At 36.8% G+C, this 22,220-nt stretch overlaps 4 protein-coding genes across 6 annotated transcripts; 1 reads left to right on the top strand and 3 right to left on the bottom strand.

Annotated features, from left to right (window-relative positions):
• Nucleotides 1-662: 662 nt before the first annotated feature.
• On the top strand, nucleotides 663-3,340 carry Wap (DDB1 and CUL4 associated factor wap). Its single transcript, XM_078183374.1, has 5 exons — nucleotides 663-713; nucleotides 906-1,196; nucleotides 1,387-1,657; nucleotides 1,728-2,280; nucleotides 2,363-3,340. The coding sequence occupies exons 3-5, from the start codon at nucleotides 1,405-1,407 to the stop codon at nucleotides 2,595-2,597; spliced, it is 1,041 nt and encodes a 346-aa protein (XP_078039500.1). The 5' UTR covers nucleotides 663-713; nucleotides 906-1,196; nucleotides 1,387-1,404; the 3' UTR covers nucleotides 2,598-3,340.
• A 1,189-nt stretch (nucleotides 3,341-4,529) lies between these two features.
• LOC144471390 (transmembrane protein 205) lies at nucleotides 4,530-12,293 on the bottom strand. The gene is made up of 4 exons (XM_078183375.1): nucleotides 11,833-12,293; nucleotides 5,380-5,573; nucleotides 5,129-5,292; nucleotides 4,530-5,055 (listed from the first exon to the last, which is right to left on the bottom strand). The coding sequence occupies exons 1-4, from the start codon at nucleotides 12,111-12,113 to the stop codon at nucleotides 4,768-4,770; spliced, it is 927 nt and encodes a 308-aa protein (XP_078039501.1). The 5' UTR covers nucleotides 12,114-12,293; the 3' UTR covers nucleotides 4,530-4,767.
• Nucleotides 12,294-14,421: 2,128 nt separating this feature from the next.
• Nucleotides 14,422-20,372, bottom strand: Cand1 (Cullin-associated and neddylation-dissociated 1). Of its 3 annotated transcripts, none has more exons than XM_078183197.1 (17): nucleotides 20,070-20,372; nucleotides 19,429-19,598; nucleotides 19,027-19,240; nucleotides 18,658-18,950; nucleotides 18,422-18,584; nucleotides 18,070-18,343; nucleotides 17,493-17,999; nucleotides 17,140-17,423; nucleotides 16,919-17,050; nucleotides 16,680-16,848; nucleotides 16,310-16,598; nucleotides 16,049-16,247; nucleotides 15,652-15,909; nucleotides 15,404-15,592; nucleotides 15,082-15,325; nucleotides 14,835-14,981; nucleotides 14,422-14,770 (listed from the first exon to the last, which is right to left on the bottom strand). In XM_078183197.1, exons 1-17 carry the CDS (start codon nucleotides 20,109-20,111, stop codon nucleotides 14,637-14,639), a joined length of 3,708 nt encoding a protein of 1,235 aa, XP_078039323.1. In that variant the 5' UTR covers nucleotides 20,112-20,372; the 3' UTR covers nucleotides 14,422-14,636. The 3 variants fall into 3 exon arrangements, with proteins under 3 accessions (XP_078039323.1, XP_078039324.1, XP_078039325.1); XM_078183198.1 differs by having other exon boundaries at nucleotides 18,658-18,947; XM_078183199.1 differs by lacking the exon at nucleotides 20,070-20,372 and having other exon boundaries at nucleotides 19,027-19,258; nucleotides 19,429-19,560.
• Nucleotides 20,373-20,869: 497 nt separating this feature from the next.
• LOC144471164 (PCNA-associated factor) lies at nucleotides 20,870-22,192 on the bottom strand. Its single transcript, XM_078182973.1, has 5 exons — nucleotides 22,181-22,192; nucleotides 21,913-21,982; nucleotides 21,636-21,707; nucleotides 21,406-21,521; nucleotides 20,870-21,330 (listed from the first exon to the last, which is right to left on the bottom strand). Exons 2-5 carry the CDS (start codon nucleotides 21,947-21,949, stop codon nucleotides 21,280-21,282), a joined length of 276 nt encoding a protein of 91 aa, XP_078039099.1. The 5' UTR covers nucleotides 21,950-21,982; nucleotides 22,181-22,192; the 3' UTR covers nucleotides 20,870-21,279.
• Between the last annotated feature and the right edge of the window lie 28 nt (nucleotides 22,193-22,220).

Genomic DNA, 22,220 nt, shown 5'->3' with positions numbered 1-22,220 from the left:
ACTAATAACTCTGTTTAGCTAAGATTTTTAGATTCTTCATTTTGAGTATTGCGTGTAGTAGTATGTAGTTCCGTGTAGTATTAGTACCCTGCCTAATACTAATTGTGATTTGAATCAGTGTTGAAAACAAAAATCTACGATTTGAATTATTGACAAGTTTGAAAGTAGATTTATGTTTACGAATTTTTCGAATGAGGTAAAGTTCAATATAGAAATTTTCTTTGCTCTGATTGGCTAACAATTCGCTGCTGAGACAGGATCCTCTACGGATTGGATACGCGATAAAATGATAATTAGAAGATAAGAAAAGCGTGCAGGAGTAAGTCCCATTACTGTATACAATATGGTCTAAGGTCTAAGCGCGCAAACATGAAGCTTCGTAATTTCGCCGAAAGAGGCGCCACCACCGAGGACGAAATCATACTGGAATTTATATTGTATGTATATATGCATATTGTATCTCATGACAAAAACAGCATGGATTATCAGCGATCGAATAAAAAATTATATTTCAATGCTTTCTCTTTGAGATGATTCAATTTTTGAATGTTTAAATTAAAGTTACATGAAGTCGCTTCATAAGAACTGCAATTGGAAATTAATTCCGACAACGCAGCGTAAAGTTAAATCTATGTGCCTACTCGCTGAGAATTTCTGATCGATGAATGGATATTTTCTTATTCGCAATCCGAGCGACGTACACTATACTAATTGTAAGTTTTAAATAAAGTAGCTTACAATACGTTAAACAATTATCAGAATTATTAAAAATTCATAGGTTTAGTTCTATATAAATCTTTTGTAAAGGAACTATGAAATAAACAAGTTATTAATATCATTATACAATTCACAATGTTTACGATATTTAGATTTTCGGTATACAAAATAATCTGTTACCATTACAGGAAAACAGATTGTCACCGTTAATATGAAATTCCGGATAGCAATCATTGTTGCAGCGATAAAATGTCAAATTTAAAAGAGCGCCATTTTACGTTATCGCGAGAGATGAGATTTATTGTATATTGTATACCTTTATGAACTTCTGTAACGTGACCATTAACTTATTCTATTCGATATTCTGAAATACAGTGTTTTTTCTTCGAATGCAAATTTAACATGGAGGAATAAACTTCGGAGATTCTTGAGTGAATTGTATTTATAGCGAGTGAATTTCGGAAACATTGAATTCTGAGGTTAGTGTCACGAAGTAATGATTTTTTTTCTGTTTGTTTATACATTAGTGAATTATGTTGTAATTAAACAGAATGTAGTATCGTATTTCTATGATAAGGAATAATTTTAATTTTTTGTTACGTTTATAATATTTAAATATCACGAGACCGTAACATAATATGTATATTTAACATGTATTACTTATAATAGGAAACATAGAAGGTAATCATGGCTTTGCACAGTGTGCCTCCTAAAAGAAAAGAAATCTACAAATACGAGGCACCATGGCCTCTCTACAGTATGAATTGGTCTGTAAGACCCGATAAGAGGTTTCGTTTGGCCCTTGGCAGTTTTGTAGAAGAATATAACAACAAAGTGCAAATAGTTTCTCTCGACGAAGAAACATCAGAGTTCAGTGCGAAAAGCACTTTTGATCATCCCTATCCAACAACAAAAGTAATGTGGATACCCGATAGTAAAGGTATGTTTACGCTTTCTTCTTTATCTAATTCGAAAAATCATTTTAATCAATTTTATAATTTTATGTTTAGGATTGCTGCCAGATCTTCTAGCTACATCCGGTGATTACTTAAGAGTATGGAGAGCAGCAGAGCCAGAAACTCGCTTGGAATGTGTTTTAAATAACAATAAAAACTCAGACTTCTGCGCCCCTCTGACATCCTTCGATTGGAACGAAGTGGATCCAAATTTAATTGGCACTGCTAGTATAGACACAACATGTACGATTTGGGGTTTGGAGACAGGTCAAGTGTTAGGAAGAGTGAATATGGTCACAGGACATGTTAAAACACAATTGATTGCGCATGACAAGGAAGTGTATGATATTGCATTTAGTCGAGCTGGCGGTGGACGAGACATGTTTGCGTCTGTTGGCGCCGATGGTTCTGTGAGGATGTTCGATTTAAGACATTTGGAGCACTCTACGATTATTTATGAGGACCCTCAACACACGCCGCTATTAAGACTTGCATGGAACAAACAAGATCCAAATTATTTAGCGACGGTAGCTATGGATGCTCGTGAAGTGATCATCTTAGATGTTCGTGTTCCATGTACACCGGTTGCCAGATTAAATAATCATAGGTATAGAAGACATCTTGTTATCTTAATATTACACCTTTCTTGTATATTTAGTATATTATTTATTTTTATATTAATTTTTCAGAGCAAGCGTAAATGGTATAGCCTGGGCGCCGCACTCTTCTTGTCACATATGCACAGCCGGTGACGATCATCAAGCACTAATTTGGGACATACAGCAAATGCCAAGAGCCATTGAAGATCCTATTCTAGCTTATACAGCGGCGGAAGGAGAGGTGAATCAAATACAATGGGGCGCGACCCAGCCCGATTGGATTGCAATTTGTTACAACAAAGCCGCGGAGATTCTCAGAGTATAAGGAATGTATTTTCTAATAGGTTCGCATCTTCATGTAAAAGAATTTCTTAACGAATTGTTACACACATTCGTTAGATCATTTCATTTGAATATTCTGTATGGATTTATCAATTCATCATACATTTTCTCATTTCTTTTTGTACCTGTAAAATAGGCATGTACAAATACTAGTTATTTTTAAAGAGTGTAGAAAAATTGATATGAAAGATACTTATCTTTTGAAAGAATTATAAAAAGCTTTAAAAAGTAACATAATTTGATACAGTTCAAATAGATTTATGAATCAAAATTTTCAGGATTGAATACGACGATCGATCTAAAAAAATATCGAGTATATGTACATGTTAAAGTTAACGATAATGCAATGTATTATCGTTGTGCCACTGGTATTTATGTACGTATTTAAGATTCTCAGGATTATCAAACAAATGTACGCGGAGCGTGTGAAATAACAATAACGGATACACGTATAGAAAGTTCATTGAATGATAATTGAAATAGTAGTGTAATGTTTGTATAAGAGGAAGTTTCAGTCATCCGTAGATGTGTTCTGGAAACATGACATATAGAGACTGACGACGAATCACAATGTATATTATCGTAATATAAAATTAAAACGTGATCGAGATATTCCATTCCGTGATCAATTCAGGAAAGCTCGAAGCAGATTGTGTTACTTAGTATCTTTCCGTGAAATAAATCGTAATGCAACATCTCGATTGCGGCATAACTGTATATATGTTTATATTTCCATATTTACATTACTTTTTTAGAAAAATCATAGAATATAACGATAGATTTTTCCATAATCTCCGAACTCAATCAATATATTTGTATTAAGCGAAAATTATATCGTAGCAGGCAAGCAAGCGTATGTGTAATCATGATTTAATAAGCAGGGTTAGCAACAGTAAAATTTTTTTATTATAACGACAGAAATTATAGCAGTAGTATTGGTGATACTAGAATTAGCGAGGACATCAACTTATGTGATAATATAATTACATACTTACGAAGTTTTCAATGAATCTTAAAACATAAGATTGTATCATGGACTTGTAATTAAAGGTCATTTTTTTTATACATAAATTATTTGAATCGACATTACGACAATGCGATGTACCAATAATCCATGCTTTCTTGAGAAATCATAGTTTCCATGGCCGCAAATATATGACAGGATTATAATCAATAACACTTTCAATCGATATTTAAAAAAGGAAAACAAATTTTATATTGTTGTCCGACGTATATAATTTACAGTTAACATAATATGAGCGATGTGCATTATTTACAATAATGAAATGTGAGTATATGAGTCAAAAAAATTAGTCAATCAATTAAATTAAATTCTTGCAGTAATATCTTGTTTTCAATCAAACATCTGACGACTTCCACGCAGCTATAAGATTAGCATTATATACTACTGCTATTTTAATAAATATCATTAACTCTGATACAGAGTAAACTATTTATTACCTAACAGTATAGTCAACTTTTTCGCATTCTTACATCTTCGAATATTCTAATTTGTAAAAATATATTACACCGTTTTGCTACGTCAGATTCCTACGACAATTACTTTTGCTCGCAGTTCTTTGAAATTTCGACTTTCCTTTCTTTTAACAAAGTATTAAACCACATTACTCATTTTTTGTATCGATTAATATATATTGCCTCTTTAACTTTCTATCCTGCGGCACGTGCGCTATTCACGAACACACACGCAATTCGTGTCGCTAGAAAACAAAAAAGGAAAGAATGATTAACATTGAAATTTCACATTTGCACGTATTCACAATTACATACAAAGTGGAACTTACGTTGATCATCGTTCCTCGAACATTTTACTATAATTAATGCATTGCGTTAAACAATGGATGGGAGTCATTATTCCATGTTCGACAGTATCGAGCACCTCTCAAACATTTACAGTTCTGACCCCCCCGGGTAAAACTTTGCTAAATTACATCGAATACTCGTGTTGCAAGATCACGTGATCAAGATTATTCCCTTTCCGTAGTGATCCAACAGAAACAAGGAAGACTAAATCCACAGATGTTCAATTCGAACATCGTGGTTAGCATTAGAGGAGACATTGGTGAAAAACGGAAAAATTTCACAATTCACATTGTATACACGTGCTCGTGGAAGATCTGATTAGAGTATTATTAAAGAACGCATATTTTGCTGGCTATATAATGAAGATGCAAGACCGTGCATCCCATAGTCAACATGTTCCCCATAGCGATGTAGACGTGGACACGTCGAAAGGCTTTGTGAATGTTTAAATAGTGTGGACAGTGTTTCAATGGGCCTGGATTGTGGCGACCGATTTCATTGCCGACTCCAGCGGCGCGCTCCAATATGTTTTTCTGAACTATCAATTGCAACAGCGGCGGTGTCAAGTAAAGTCTAATTAACAGTTCCAAAAAAAATGCACCAGACATTCCACACACCTGCAAGAAACAATAATTATGTTTTTTTTTGCTACGCATTTATCTTGTGTACATTATTTGAAGATGTGCGTACCTGTATAGCTATCTCTGTATCCCACGTATGGGCCGGATGATGTTTGATGAAAATAAGCAACGTGATCAGGCTAAGACACGCGTTGATGGTGAAGTATCTGGGGAACAGTATCCGCTGCACCTCGCCGAATGTGTGCCTAGGCAATGCAAAGTATAACGACAGACCTAAGACGACAATAAATCACATTAGAAACGTTATTCCTCTTTGTTTTCCTCGTCACGACCTTCAGTGATCCAGCGCGTTCGAATTACCTGAAACGAAGGTCATCCAAATTTGAGCGCCAAGGTGCATCACGAACGAGGCCAAATAAATGAAAGTGGTTGTTCTCGAGTAAGGATGACCGGCTCCCTGCAATCTATCTTTTGTCGGTACCAAAGCCGACGTTACACACAGAACTGCCGCGATCATGATCACATGGGCCGGTTGTGTAGTGTAGAACAGAATCCTATAACAAAAGAGATTATTGCTATAAATTTATGAATAAAATTTTATTCACAAGAACAGAACGAAACACCGTTAAGATAATAAATCTCTTGAAAATTATTCCTTTTTCTTTCAACCTCCAAAAAGGAGGATTCTATAATTAGTAATTGGATCGAAAATTGAACGCGCGCGTCAATATTCTCGGACTTGGCTTTACACGCCCTCACGTGACCGCATCTTATTATTACCAAATCCGGTTCTCCGTTAAGTTCAACTCACGAGACTCGTCGCGGTATCACCGTTCTAGGCGCCAGACGCGATCCGACGTCCGAGATAGCTCAGTTTACACACGAGAAAGAACAAATCTTCCACCTCGCGATGTTAGTTTTACCATTAATCTTGATTCAACCTTTTCAATGTAGCGCATGCCAGAGAAAACGTTATTACTTTTGTATTAATTAATAATATAATTAAAGAGTGTCTGAAATTTATTCACCTCTACGATTTCGAATTCAAACGTTCCGCGACATTAACTATGGAATTAAACACGGTGCTACCTGAAACAAATAAGCTTAAACGATTCCTCTCATCCTTTTTTCCGAGATAACGGCCAGACTGTATATCGGATCGCACCTTCGCAAAACATAATTACGAAACAAAATATGGATCGGAAGATAACTAAATTGTGCAATTTAGTAGCCATGAGACGACAAGATATCGAGAATACAGAACACTGATTACTGAACCGTTCTATGCCACAGAAAAACATGTTTAATCTTTAAACAGAGGATGCAGGACTGGTAGCATTTAATATTTACCGTAGGCCTGCCATATCGGCATAATCAATTCGCACGTAGCCAGTAGACTTGTTGCATCATTTCTCCGCAGCGTCAATGATGAAAGTTCCACGGTCGCGTGTCTATCCTTACCTTCATTATATTTTTTAATTACATTGTCGCATTACCTTTTCTTTGCATTTTAAGAAAGCTCTCGATTGCGAATCATTTTCGAGGGTCGAAGAATAATTGAACGGAAGACGAGTTAAAAATTCGATAAAAAATTTGCCGAGGAAAAAAATTTGCTAACGGAAAATTTATCCGAAATCTAATCTTGTTAATTTAGTTGTTACCGTTAAAATTAGAAACCGCTGATAACTTTCGAATCTTATATTTCACGCTTGGATATATCTAATGAAAATTTAGTGGTTAACGCGTGTCGCGCATCGCCGACATACGATATTGTGCGTTACCAAAGGGAAATCTGCAAATAGACTCCGCAAAGTTTGAACAGACGCATTAGCTCTTGACGTTGACACGATCGGAACACTTGACCTGAATTCGTGACGAAACGTGTAAATGTCTGTTTCCACATTGTCAATGGCTAATATCTTTTTTCATAAGTTTTTTTTAATATCCGTACTGGAAAATTCCCAGATTTGCGCTAAATAACTGTTCCAATAGAAATGGTTAAACTAGGTTAATCGGATAAATTGAGAAATGTCGGATTATGTCAGGTTAATATTCTTAAATGAATATTCTCGATGCATCGTGAACGGTGAATCGTGATGCACCACGTGTGCAAGAAACATTTCGGACCTCTTTCCGCGAAAGGTTTTCGACCGGGGCCCGTCTCGCACGTTATCGAACGCGTTTCCGAGAATTTCGGAACAGGATTATGCATTCCGTCTTCGCCTCGCGTGTTCTGGCAAAAGCTGCATACATTTGCACAATAAGAACACATCGAATTTGCGAAACAACGGATCAATTTGCTTTCGAGTGGGAAAAAAAATGTACGGTAATCATGAGTCGGCGTAAACATCTCTGTAAGCAACTAAATACCCGACTGCGAAATCCTCCGAATTCTCCGCTTGCTAAGTAAACTCTAATTTGCGCGGCACGACCTCTTCTTGCTCCTGCTAATATAAATATTTCCGTGCCGCGTGTGTAATAAGCAATTCGGGAGCGAAGATTATAAAAGGCGAACACGTGAAATCGCGGTGGAGACAACGCGTCAATGAAAGTGCAACGAGACGGCACTGATAATAGATGTCTGCGGCAAGTAACCATATCCCGACTCGTTCCGTGATTACACCAATCATTCTGGATCAGTGCATGACCAACAACGTCACTTTCTCACATCAATTAGTTGGAACACGAGCGAACCTCGGGCAAAGGCCTTTCTTTTCTGTATCTTCTATTGCGCGATATGTTATGACAATATCATATAAATCATACGCGAATTGATCGTATCGCGATGTATCAAAGATCCTTAACTTTGCCAATATCCGTTTCTTGACACATACGAAGCGTCGAAATTATAAGTCGATCTTTCGATGATTATATTTTTATTGAATTGAAGGTTATACATCGATCTAAGAGAGCAGGAATTAATTGGCAGGTTGTGGAGATAGTTTCAGGATAACAGACCCGGCAAGGAATCTTTCTCTGTGTATACAACGGCGGGGAGTTGTAAATCATGCCCGGAAGGAACGTTTACAGAATTGCTTATTCGGACGAGAACGAAGGTGACTGGACTCTCTATTCATCTATTTTTCTCCTGTTACCGGGGGTCCCGGTCGTAAAAAAAAAGTCAACAATCGAGCCCGCACACATTTCAGACACGCACACGCTTGTAATACGACGCCTGAATGCACGCGTCTCTGTTTCTGGGCGTACGACCTGTTCTTGCACACGACAGTCAAAGCATTAAACTGCAAGATATACAATACACGAGGTATTATGAGCGAGTTATCAAGAGGTTCCGACCGGCAAACGTGCGATATGGCACGCAAACACCACCTCTCTCGCAATTGCCATTCTGATTTAGACGCGAATCAAACGATCAGTTACATTGTATAGCTCCCCCCAACGTTCGAGACGAACGGATCGAGAAGGGACACGTTCGTCCTCTTAGCTTCTGTTAATCGGCTCGGATGAATCAAATCGTTCTTCATACTTGGCTCTTTTTACTTCTCTATGCTTAACGAAACTTTCCAAAATCGTCTGAATACACAATTTTCAATCCTCAAAAAGTCACATCGAATAGCAGGCATTATGTTTTTTTATTCGCAACCGAAATCGGAACTTCCGAATTTCCGATTACATTTTTCGACGTTGGAGGGCGATAACGCGTCACCAGCTGATTCGATTAATTAATTGCCACTTGACTGACGTACGCGTCTTCGCGTGAACACGAAACGCTAATTGACAAATGGTGCGTGACAATTTTTTTAGGACGAAAGCGACGACGTTGAGCAAACAAGAACGAAGACGAATTTGACGCGAACTAGATTTTAACGCACATTTGCTCATCATCGACCATCCGACGAAGTTTATGCGTGCCTCTGCTGACCGTGTGCCAGCCACAGCTTTCTCAGTCTGTGAACCACTCCCCGACCAGATGTTCCCCGGGACTATCGTCATTAAAATTCCATCGCGGCTACCTGTCGTTTCTGTCGAAACGTTAGGTCTATGGGGGAAAACCGCACGGATTCCCGAACGACTCGTAGATAAATTCCAAAAGCTTTTTTCTTCTTTCAAATTTTCCTCGAGCAACCTGAACTTTTATCCTCTCGGATACGTATACCAAGACGGATTTTTGTAACTTGGCCGCTGATCAGAAAATCTGAAAAACACTTAAGAATGCAAAAGAACGAGAAAACGTACATTACCCCCCTATTCATTCCCGTTGACAGACTAATCTCTCTATCGTCACGTGGGGCCCGAAATATACCGGTGTGAATGTATAAATAAATATGCATGTGTACGCGCGAGGAAAATACTGCACATTAGCTACGGTATATATAGCCGACAACACTAAATATAATTAGACGATCGCCCACGTCCTACGTGAATGTATTAACCTCATATACGTTACCTCGTACTGTGTTAATATATCGTATCGTTAGAACTGTATTAAAAAAGTGCTTTGACACCGTCAACAGTTATGTTGTACAAATAACCTTAAAAAGGCGTGAGGTGACGTAGAAGATCTTTGCTTTCACCGTGTCCATGAAGCAATAGTTTTTATCGGCCGGTCATAATTAACCTCAGTGACGCACAACTTTCGGCAACGTAAAGTACAACGAAGGGACCGCGATAAAAAGAATCGATAAAGAGAAAAAGAGGATCGACGAGAAAAAGAAGATCGGCGAGATTAAGAAATTCATCGATGCGTGGACAAAAAACCCTCGAAGTAATTTTTACAATGCCGATACAGTAATTTATCGGTCGCGCCGTTTATATAATTTAAATGTTAAAAGCATTATCGCGAAAACGTTCTTTGCGTTCGGTTACACCTCGAGATTCGGGTACAATTGGAGAGCTTCGCGGATGGACTACATTTTTATTTGGTCTTTCCACGATATCATCTCGTTATCAAACATGCATTTGTTACGTAATTGTTACGGGGCCCGGCCAGTTTCGTTTCACGCACGTGGAGAATGCGTGACCGACTGTGTTCGTCTGTCATTCCATTTGTCTCTCTCTCTCTCTTATACATACGCGCGGAACGTGGTATTCTGAAAAAGTAACGAGAAAGTATGTGTCCGGGAATCACCGTTATGGGATTCACAATTGCCGTGCGACATCCAGCTATTTTTAGTCGCGAGTGAACGCACTTTAAAGAATAAAAAAAGATGCTATAAATTCAATGGCGCGTATTTATATCAAATGCGAATCTATTTCGCTTAATAAATAAATGGTCTGTTACTTATGGCCAGCCGAAGGAGGCGAAATCTGTCAGCTGAAACACATTGCGGAAAGGATAATAATTGATCGATCTCTCCGCCTGATGCAGAAATAGATCAAAGACCAAACTGTGAACCAATAAACATCGAGAATGAACGATGAATACACAGAAATGATTCACATCCGGCCGATCAAAGTGTGTATTGCATATTAATTCCGCAATTGCAGGAAGAGGAGAAATAATATTGTAGGTTGCTGCCTGTTTGTTTGTTTTCCGTTTTTACGATTCTGTAAAATATCTTTCTTAGATCCGATTTGGTTTTAAGAAGCTTTACGCGGAGAAAGAAACTTTTCGCTCGCTAGTTTTGTACCAATTTCTCGTACGTACACCCCTCTCGTTACACGTCCTATAATACCCGGATACTGTAATGGGAAAAGGTGGCAACCCTAGTATCATGTTGAGCTCGGTGCCATTCTTATTCAGGCGCATAGTCACGTAGACCGCTCCATGCTCTAATTACTTTCGCCTCTTATTTAATTTCTGTTTTATTGTCTCATTCACGATTTATCCTTGCGAATGTTTTATTATTCGATAGCAGAATACCTATGGAAATTCTTAATTTCACATTTATTCATGATAAAAATAGAATACAAATATTATCCATTTCTAATTTCATAGAAACTTAATGGAAAAAATATTTAAAAACTCAATTTTTTCGCCGAGCCTTGATTTATACGTAGAGAATGTGAAAAGTTTGAATTTTTTTTAAATAATTCACAAAATTTTCCATTTACGTTTTATCGTTATCGAATTCGTAACCTTATCGTCGTTTAAACGTCTGTGTTTTACAGAACTTCACGTCGACAGTTTTTAATTCAAATTAACGTTTAAAGAGACACTTACAAGACTATTATATTCTAGATCGAAAATAATTTTTTTTAACGTTTTTACTAATTACAATATGAAAATATGAAATGGCAGATTTAAAAAAAAGCAAAAGGATCGATATATCACAGTGTTTCGTTATCGCAAGCTCTACATACGTTCGATAGTTATCGTAAATGATCGCGTGAAGAACATTACATGGCTCGTAAAACTGCACCTATTATCTCATTTCAACTGTTTGTATTCATGTGTGGTTACATATACTTACAGAGCTGCTTAAAATCTTTCAAATGTATCTACAACTATCAGTGAATTTTATCTGGAAACCTGTACACTACCCATTTATCTGCTCATTTATTAATCGCCGTTAATTGTGAACTTATCAATCTCTCGAAGTATTATCCGCGAATGTTTCACAATCTAACCAAATGTTACGTCTTCGAAACCGTAACATTCTAATAAACCTAGTATCAGAAAATTAGTGACTTGGCTTACCTAGTAACCACGATAATTCTGCAAATTATGATATAGTAAAATGCACGAATTAAAATAAGAAATAAAACGGGATCGAAGTTTGTCATAATCAAATAAACAGGTCATAGTTACGACGGTACAAAATTACAGCGAAGTGTCCATCAGTTGACACGTGAAAAGAGCGAGACCACTTTCGAAGACGAATGAATCGAAAATAATAAAAAGATGCTTACTTAAAAAATTTCGTCTGCTGCAACGCCTCGTAATATTTTGACAACGTCTTCAGAAGAGAGCTATAGTTTATGGTGCTAGCCCTCAATATGTCATCGGCTAGTTCCGGTATAAAAACAGCATCGGTCTCCTGTTCCTTGATTATGTTCAGTTCCTTGGCGACCAAGTCGTCGTGCAACTTCATATACTTTTCTTTCGCTTTCTGCAATTTATTGTTCTGTTGACTGTGATGCACCACAACCGGCTCCATGGATTCTGTGTCGAGCGATGTACGAAGACACATGGTGTACTTCCCTTTTAGCAAATCGTGAAGTTTATACGCGAAGAAAAGGAAGACGGCGAATCGGGCCTCGATACGTGACAAATAGCGTTTCACCAATTACACCAACAAAACACTGTGACAAAATTTCGCGCGAACGTTTTGGAAAGAATTTAGAAACCGCGGGCGATTAACGTGATCACAAACTCGTACTAACGCACAGTACGCCGTTCCGTGGACGTACTCCCCTTTTATATAGCCCCCACCACCGTTTCGCGATCGGCCAACCCACCGGGTCCTAACGGTCGAAAAAGCGAAAGGGTGGCCTAATTGGAAACCCTAAATTTACCAAGGTTAAGTTCTCTTTGGAATATTATGCCTGATATTGATCACAGAATTGTTAAACAAATTATTTACCAGAATCAACGAAGTTTCTTTTCTCTTATAATAATTCGTTAGAACCGCCACAAACGATTCAAACAAAATAGCTACACGATATGTACTTTTGTTGAATTTTCATGTTTCTTTCAATGAATGTCGATAAAGCTGTTAACATAATATGATCCATTTTTTTATTTCTCCTAAAAAAAATGACCTTAAAAATTGTATGCATTAATCGTAAACGTGGAAATGTTTCGTTAAGTTGTATTTTTCTTATCAGTAATATTATCATACATGATTAAATTACAGTAGTTCTGGGCCAACATCCTTATATTTTATATATATATCCATAATTAATGTGACATTTTGTTAAAATATGTCTTCGTCTGTTGTTAATCGCTGCTGTCATCAAAAGGGCGGAAAAATGTTTCCATCAAGATGTTTTTAGATCCTTCGTATACTCGTATAGTATTTAACTTCGTAATTTAATTCTTATCTCATTTAATATTTTCCTTCTTTTATTATTCGTTGGAGTCACTTGATATGGATGTCTTCCTCAAAGAAAGTCAACGTATGTATTATTCAGAGCCTGAAGTTACTGTGAACTGCCTGTGCCGCGAGGAACCAGACCGGACACGGAAAAAGAAAATGAAGAACCGAGGCATGCATCGCATTTTTTTTAAACCGCACTCGACATACGTTAATAAAATATACTCGTTTAATTGTGTTATTCACAAATACAACGTGCTATATGAATTATTATCGACGCTATCTGTCAGCAATTGTTTTAGGATACAACTGTAACGTAATCCATAATGGAAATTAGAGATTATTCTTTTAAATTGTATAAAAAGTTGTTTTATCCACAGATTGGACGCAAGGTTTGTCACTTGAGAGAATTAATTTAAAGACGATGAGAGTAATAAGAACGATAACTGTACATATAACCGTCCTCCCTCTTGCGTACACGAGAAGCTATAAATGCAATTTAATGCTGACGAATCGATGAGCCTGCATCTTCGCGTTCTGTCCCATCGTGCACACACGACTATACGTTGTGTCGTTGTCTCTGACAATGAGCGATTCGCCTCGCGGGAGTGCCTACGTGATTCTTCGCAACGTCAAAACTTTTTGGTAGACCTCTATTCCTAGAATGTATCGTGCTACAGTTCTTCTTACGAAACGAACGTTTCTCGAAACACCGGAATTTTATTATCGAATTGCATCATTCTTTTAATTCATATCTTATACAATCGATACCTTTGAGTAATAGTTGTATTTATTAAATAATCAATTGTAAATATATTAAATATTATATTATATATTAGCATTATTAAATGTTATTGTATTTAATGAAAATTAATATTTCCTCAACGATTTTGTTAAAAGCTTTCGAAAATATAAATGATGGTGAACGAAAACTAATTTTTTCAATTACTCGAGAAATATGTGACTCGTGACATGTGTCGGAATTAGGTGAAGGTCTGTCTGGACTTTATCCTCGCACTAAACGGTTTATTCACAGTACCGCTCATATGGTCACACATTGATACAATTTTTTTATAAATAAAAAGCACAAATAGGGAGAGAGGGGGGATTGGGAGGGAGGGAGAGGAAGATTTAATATCCAACGTTTATCAACCCTCTGTCGCTTAAGATTTGTAATATATTATTTAAAAATAATGGTTGCAAACTTGCTAAAAAATTTATTAAGTATTGGAATAAATGAGTCAATTAACATATGAACGATTGCAAGATGATCTAATATTAATCATACAGAACATCAACGATTGGCGCAATTTTAAATTAAGCATCTCCAAAACGTGAGAAAGATCACGTTTCCAAAATCTTCGGGTTTTTATTAGTTAAAGTGTTCAGAGGACGATTTTTCTTTTCATTTCTGCTTTTTAAAAAATAAATTCAGTCGTTTTACCGATAAACCGAAGCCTGATACGTTATCGTAAAATGCTTACAATTGGCAAATTTATTTTTCGTAATTTATACATGGCGTGTTACATGAAATCACATTCATTTCAAACTACGTTTCGGATCAAGGACAATAATGAAAAAATAACGTATAGAAATAAACTATGAATAATATGACCGCGATCATGCATAGCTAATAGCGGTCTAATGTGAGATACAAAAAAGCCAGATCGTAGACTTTTAACTCTGATCCATCGCGTTGGTTTCATTCATACTGCTTCCGCTGCAATCCTTCTGAATTATTTCGAAAAGTGGTTGCAACTCGGGTGTTGCTTTGATCTGCGTTACGAACTCGCATAGTGACGGATTTTTATCTGAAAAAAATATGCGAGCCTCACAGATTATGCAATCAATATAGCGATTCGAATAAATATTTACCGGCATCTGGAATTGTTACTAACGCTGCGACCGCCCTCAATGCCGATCGTTTCAATTCATCTTGTTTCTCATATTCTTGCTTAACCGAATTTGCTTTCACTTTCATTGTACAAGTACTCTTCAACGGTTCAACTAACCTTTCCAGCCCTGCAAATTGATATTACGTAGACAAAAATCAGTAATACCCTTCGCATATATTATAAATGCATAAAGAGCTGCAATCTAATAATTAGTGTGTAATATTCACTTTGTAAGACGGCCGTAGGACATAGTTGAGCAAGCCTGGCCGTCATAAGATAGGTCAACATCTTGATATCATAGTGATCTCTGAGACCATTTTCGACGTGATTTAGAAAATTAAAAACATCCAGCCGATCGAGGCATGAATCTAATAATGTGTACATGCATTCGAATGCTGCTTTTCTAAGATCCAGACCGTCGTCAACCGTGTGTTTAAACGGTCCCATTTCAACTTCTCTTATCAATTCTTTCTGTATAGGTAAGTCAAAAGATTAATATCCTCTTACGATAAAGAAGTAACATTCGCAATAAAAATATATTTCAAGTACCTTTATCTTAGTTTCAGCGTACAGATGTGGTAACACAGAATCTAACAAATCTCTGATTAGCATTGGTTTATTATGAGCTGCCGAATTGAATGCAACTAAAGCTACCCTTCTTACGTTCAGGTCAGGATCCTCCAAAGCCACCAAGAAATTTCCCATGCATTGTTTCAACATGACGTCGATTTGCTGAGGCTGTGGGAAACATCGTAATTTACTTCTATGTAAGATAACAATATTGCTTTTCGATATACCTGATCAGAAATTGTGAACTTGACCGCCGTCACTGTGGTAGTTCTCATAAACGCAGAAGGTGATTTCAATGATTCTTGTAACTTCGGTAATAAAGTAGCAGGATCGATCAGAGTAAGTTTTCCTAGACATTCCGCGACAACGTTCCGCGTGCCTTCTTCCGTACATTCACAATGCCTGTACAACAACATCCAGATTGAAGGCACGAAATTTTGCAAGTTGGATACACCGGACAGACTAGCAGATTGACATGTGATGATCTGGAAATTTAGATGGTCACATATTTCAGATACACAGATGTACAATATTTTCTACAAGGATAACCTTTTAATTGAACAGATAGTCTCAAAATTATTTAATACATTTTTGCACTTGTAATTTGACAAAATGTTTCTCTACCTCTTTTAACGAATGCAAAAGAAGATATTGACGTTTTGGTTGTGCCTCAATTTCCTTCAATATGAATGGTAAATATTCTGGAAGATTGCCGACTGCTATGTTCCCTAATGTGTAACTAGCTGCCGATTTCACTTCCTCCGAATGGGACGAGAATGAGTTTAAAATTATATGCTTCAGAGATACGATTCCACTTAAGTCCCTAAACGAAAAGAAAATTAAATAGGCATATGTATATTCAGAACGGTTTGCGACATTGCTTACACGTGTCTGCCTATTTCACCGATGACTAATAGCGCGAAGATGTGTTGTGCGTCACTTTGAGGATTTTGAACGTCCTTTAGAAATTGTTCTACCACCGCTTGAGCTTCCTGATGCCAAGTAATTGTTAACGCAGCCGCGCATTTAGCGAGAGAATGATAGGCTTGTTTATGAAGAACAGATTGATTAACGGGCGCTATCAACATTGAAAGCAATTCTCTATATCCCAAACCCTGTATGTCCGCCTGGACCAATGCTTGGAAAAATTCCAGCATAGAAGTTAAGGCCACCCCTGTAAAAAGAAGGTAATGAACGATGATGTGGAACGAAAATTCTGATATTATAACAATTTTAAATAGTGATTAAGGTTTACCTTGGAGCAGTGGAGATTTTACCAAAACTAATATTTCTGGAAGGATGTTGTCAGACACCCTTGTCAGGGCGACTGGGTGTAGCATCGCGATAACGGTAAGAAGATTAAGAGTTAATTGCGCAATGTGTAGATCAGTCTCATTTAATAATGCCGGTAGCTCCGTGGTTACCTATCGAACGAAATTTTAGTAGACATGCGGTTGACATTTAATTATATGTAATTAATATAATATACATTACCTTATCTAATAAATCTACGTGAAGAGCAGAGCTATAATTTTGCACGAGAGTATCTAAAAGTGGTAGAGAACACAGTTTCAAAGCTCGTTGATTTTTTCGGAGAAATGATCCAAGAATTGGAATAGCCTCGTCCTATAGGAAGTCCAATGATAATAATACAACGAAGTATATGTAAAATTCAAAGTTTGAATTATATATCGTATACAATGGAGTACACATACCATAATCGGTTTAAGATCTACTCTCAAAGGCGACGATGCTATACACGTTAAGGCCTTAACAGTTGTAAGTCGCGTTATCTCGTTTCGAAGCCTGTCTAGGAATATAGGCAGGCATACGTGCAATTCATCTGACAGAATGTCACCGAAGTGTGCTAGAATTTGACCCATACAAGCGATCGCTCTTTCCTTCACTTCTTGATCGATGTCTGCAGTTCTTAGTCTGGTTAAAGTGCAACGATATATCTCGCCAGACAGCGATGTCAAGTCAAAGTAACATGGTTTATCTGAAACAACATGCATCTTAATTCTGCTAATTTCACTAAACTCGTTTAAATACAATATTTCCAACCTACCGTGCGGTCTAATTACTTGAACAAGCTGTTGCAATACCAGTAACGCCTCCGCTGTAATTTTGTAAAATGGATCTCCAACTGCAGCTATAATGGGCGGTGCTAAGACCGCCATGTGAGGATGAAAGACATCTGGTTGATGTGTGATTAATAATGTATGCACGAAGGCCAGCGCGTCGATCTTCATATTCGATGAAGAATTTTTGTCTCCCAATGAGTATTGAATACCAGATATCAATGCCGGTATATGATTGTTCAAAGCACCGGGCAGAACAAGTACTAACTCCTTTAACAGTGAAAAACAGTCTTGTCTGGTTTTGATACTTTTCTCTTTCATCTGACGATGGACTGCTTTTACTATTAACGGAACTTGCTGTTGAAGTAACGATATCGGACCGTCATCATCCTCCATCGCATCAGGATCAAGCGGTAATCCAGTGGCTGGTCTAGTTTGTTTCAAAAGAGCGATGTATGCATGGAATATATCCGATTTTACGTTTTCTTCTCTTTCTATTAACATACACAAATGTATTTAGTTAATAGTCATTTTTGTTGAATACATCATTTTGTACAAAAATACCTTTAAATCTTGCAATTAAAGCTGGTGAAACATCCTTGTAAAGTTCTGGGAGAAGTTCTCGTCTACTGGAAACAACAGCTTCAAGACACTTTGCAGCTGCTCTACGAACCTTCCAACTCATATCATCATCGTCTGAGTACTCATCTTCCGCATCTTCTTCTCCATCTTCTTCTATTTCCATCACAGCACCTTCTCCATCGGATGCATCATTCATATCATCATCGTAATTATAATTTGGGTCGTACGTGATGTACATCAAACAAATATCTATAATCTACAAAAATGTTGTTTGTTCAGTTTAGCGAAGCACGTGTCTAGATCTGTAACAATACCGTACAACGAGATATCTCACTTTACTTATATGTGGTGTAATTTCTTTAGGACATCTGTATACAAAAGATTCGAAAGCTTGCAAACAATATTCTCTTAGTTCGTCGTCGTCGTCCATACTATACTGCAAGATTAGAGGCATCACCCTCCCTATTTGCTCGCCAAATCTGTGTCCGGCTTGACGACTGAAATTTAACGGTAGTAGTAGAGGATCGTAAACGGAGCGGGTTCCAGAAATTTTTCTAAAAAAATACTTACCAAATAGACGCGATGCATTGTATGTAAGTGCGTACCACATTTTTAGCAGTTTGAATAGAAAGACCTTCAAGCAAATGATCCAACAGTTTATTGTACAAGTAATTGTTACTCGAAGTCAACAGGTGGCTCAACGCTACTATGGTACGTTTCCGCACTGCTTGACGCGGGGAAGAGAGTTGTGGTAACAGAGCAGACAAAATGATAGAATGAAAGGTGACTAGTAAAGCACCAAATCGAGACAATAAATCAGCTACGATATCAAGAGCTTCGAGTTGTACAGATACATCTTCCTGCTATGTAAATTGTAATTAGTAGTTTTCCTTTTACGGACAATATTAAATGTGTTAGCGATTTAACGACAACAATTACTTTTTCGATAGCGCTGCTAAGACGACCAGTTATTCGTTTACAAACGTTCGCAACAAGTTCACTGGATCCTAAAGGAAGTTCGGAAATTACAGTCTTCAATCCGATACTGGAGATATCTCTTAACTGTTCTTTGTCCGACACCATGTTATTACACAGCGCGTCTACAATAGTTTCCACTTGGTACTCCTTTACTTTATTGACTAATGGGCCCAAACTGAAATTGGACACGTTTCTGTAATCATGTCCAAATACAGAGACAATCTTGCAAAGGCAAGAAAGAACTTAACTAAACGTTTAAATTAAAGGAAGTCTGGATATTTACATCTATCGGAAACTAATCTCAGAATAAACTATATTAAAAGCAACGTTTTAATTCTAAGCTTAATTTATATATAACTGTACCATTTTACAGCAAGATTTTGTACTTCTCCGTTTTTGTCTTCTAAAAGCTTCAAAAGCATTTTTACAACTTTCCGCTCCGATTCATCGTCCAATTTAATGCTATCTTTTTGTAGTTCGCTCATCAGATCATTGGTTGCCATAAATCTGAAATCCTTATCACTGGAGGTCATCTAAAATAATCAAATTTGTTAAAAAGAATAAACTTATTTTTCATAGGGAAACCAAGACAAAGAGAAAACACCATTGATCGCGAAAATATGCAATGTCACGGTTTAAAATGAGAACAATTTTTACGTAAAACAATTTCTTTGGACAACTTGTGCTGTCTTTGACTCACTAAAACGATGCACTTATTGCAGCGAATGATTTTAATAGATAACAGCGAAACACGGTGGGTTCGTTTTCGTACAAAAAAGGAAAATTAAGTTACATAAATAAATCGATGCATACACATTTTCGTAGATCAACTGGCTTTATAAAATCAACAGAAGCTTTTTACACGGATAAAGGTTATGTAAAAGTTGAGTATTATTATCGGTTGCAGTAATAACAGTTTCGTTCGGGATAATATCAAAGTAACAAATAAAGATACATAATGTCAAACATGATAAAGAGTACGTTTATAAAGTCGTGATAACTACCTTCTCCAGCAAGTTAGCAATGTGATAAGAGACACTAGCCATGATTGAAAAGTTTTTCACAGCCGGTTACAGTTGTCGTTCACAATATTCCTACAGTTTTAATTCAACGAAAAGAACAGAAAATTACGGAGCCTCCGGGGAACAGGCGACACTGAAATCGATCCCGTTCCGTTCCGTTCAAGACCTTATTAGAAAACTTTGTTTCAATGAAATTTCACCGCCCGCAACATTTCAATACTGCGAATCTTTACCGCAACTCCGACTGCCAAAATTTTGATGGTAATTCTGTGTTCGTGAACCCATCAGAACGGCCAGACACGACAATCACTGAGAACAAATATCATAGAGGAGAAACTTCTCTTGGAATTTTCGGTGTTAATGACCTCAAAAATGTTGACCCATACACTAACAGGGTTGCCGGTTCTACAAGCTGGTATGTATAGTCCTTCTTGGACCAAGCATATAGCGGCTGAATCATGGGACCGATCTCGGGTCCATGGTTGAGGTCTGCGGTAAGTAAAAGCGAAATTAAGCGCATAATTCCAAATCGAATTAGCCGAAATGCATGTTGTCCATCCTTACGGCACGTCTCGATATGCTTTATCCGTGTATTCTTAGATCCACGGCGTGAAAGAAGATAAAAATACTGTGCGCATGAAATTGACAACATTGGGAAGCATGACAATATGTATTATTTACAAAGTCAGTTTCATCGAATTGTATATGTAACCAAATTAAAATCACTGCAATCCGTCTACGTATAAAAATACTTTATTATTTATTATACCTTTACAGTATTAAAGCTTTGTTGATTGAGTTAATTATTTACAACCAGTCTGCAGATTTTATGCAAATATCAATATTAAAAATACAAAGCACTAAACATTTTAGGTATGATCGTTGATTTTGCAATAGGAACAATATTTGCATGAGCATCTACAATGAAATGAACATATTTTATATCACGTTTGAGAAGACATGTTTACAATAACTTATTTAATACTTATTATCAAAAACATAGAAACCAAACTCACTTTCTTTACTTCTTATCACATATGTTCAAAAACTTACAGTTTTTGTCATCTATCTAATAAAAATATAAATTAGTTATGCTTATGCAATCTATAAAAAATAAATAATTATTCTACTGAAAAATAATAAGAAGATAATAATATGGCACTGATTAGAAAAATTCGAACTGTGGACTTTTTTAATCTGATTCATCTCCTGTTTCCTCATTTGTGTTCTGATCTCCATTCTCCTGTCAATGATAAATCAATGTCAAACATACTACCGGACCAAGTTGCATATTCAGTGTAATTATGTAAAAATATACCTGAGATGATGGAGGATGCTCTTTTGAAGAATCTTGATTGAGGAAAAATGTAATTGGCTTTTGCCAAACAGGTGTCTCTCTTGGATGATACGGATTACCGCCTGAATAATTCTTTCCTACAATGAAATTTTTCTATTTGAAATTTCAGCAATATATACTGTACTTAACGAGGAGAAAATATTTATACAGCTACTACGTTCTTTATTCAAATTACTTGAAATTTCTTCTACCTTTACTCGGTCCTGCGACTGCTTTCACGGGAGTACTTTTCACAGCCTTAGCCGGTGCTTTGCCGCCAACGGCTGCAAACAACATAAAACGTAATTTTAAACAAAATTAATCGCTATGCATACATTTTCTAAAAGTAAAAAAGAAAGCCTTTAATTTGACATGTGAAACTTTAAATAACAGTAAATTGAACGACGGATAGAAGCCAATGTAAGCGCGAACAAAAGAAATGTTTAGAAAGTTCGGTAACACAAAGAATTTTTTAGAAAATTCGATCACCTTTGCCTGGCACACGATCTGCTTTAGTTCTCACCATATTTTCAAAGTGAAAAGTTTCGAATTTGGTGAACTAAAATTAAAACAGTGTCACGAATACGAAATTTTCGTTACGGTACAACGTAAGTGATGTCTACGGGTCACGAAAGACAAATGCAAACAAATAACAAACGGTAAGAAGCAGTGTTCCCCTCTTTATCACATATAGTAATGCCTTACGTTACCACCCTAATACGGGCCCAAAATCGTTCAGTAATATAGAGGCAGTTACCGAATCTGCTCTTCTCTCATTGGTTGGCGAATTACTGTTA

Source organism: Augochlora pura, chromosome 6 (assembly GCF_028453695.1).
Source record: "Augochlora pura isolate Apur16 chromosome 6, APUR_v2.2.1, whole genome shotgun sequence".
Taxonomy (NCBI): Eukaryota; Metazoa; Arthropoda; class Insecta; order Hymenoptera; family Halictidae; genus Augochlora; species Augochlora pura.
This window is presented reverse-complemented; position numbering and strand designations above follow the sequence as displayed.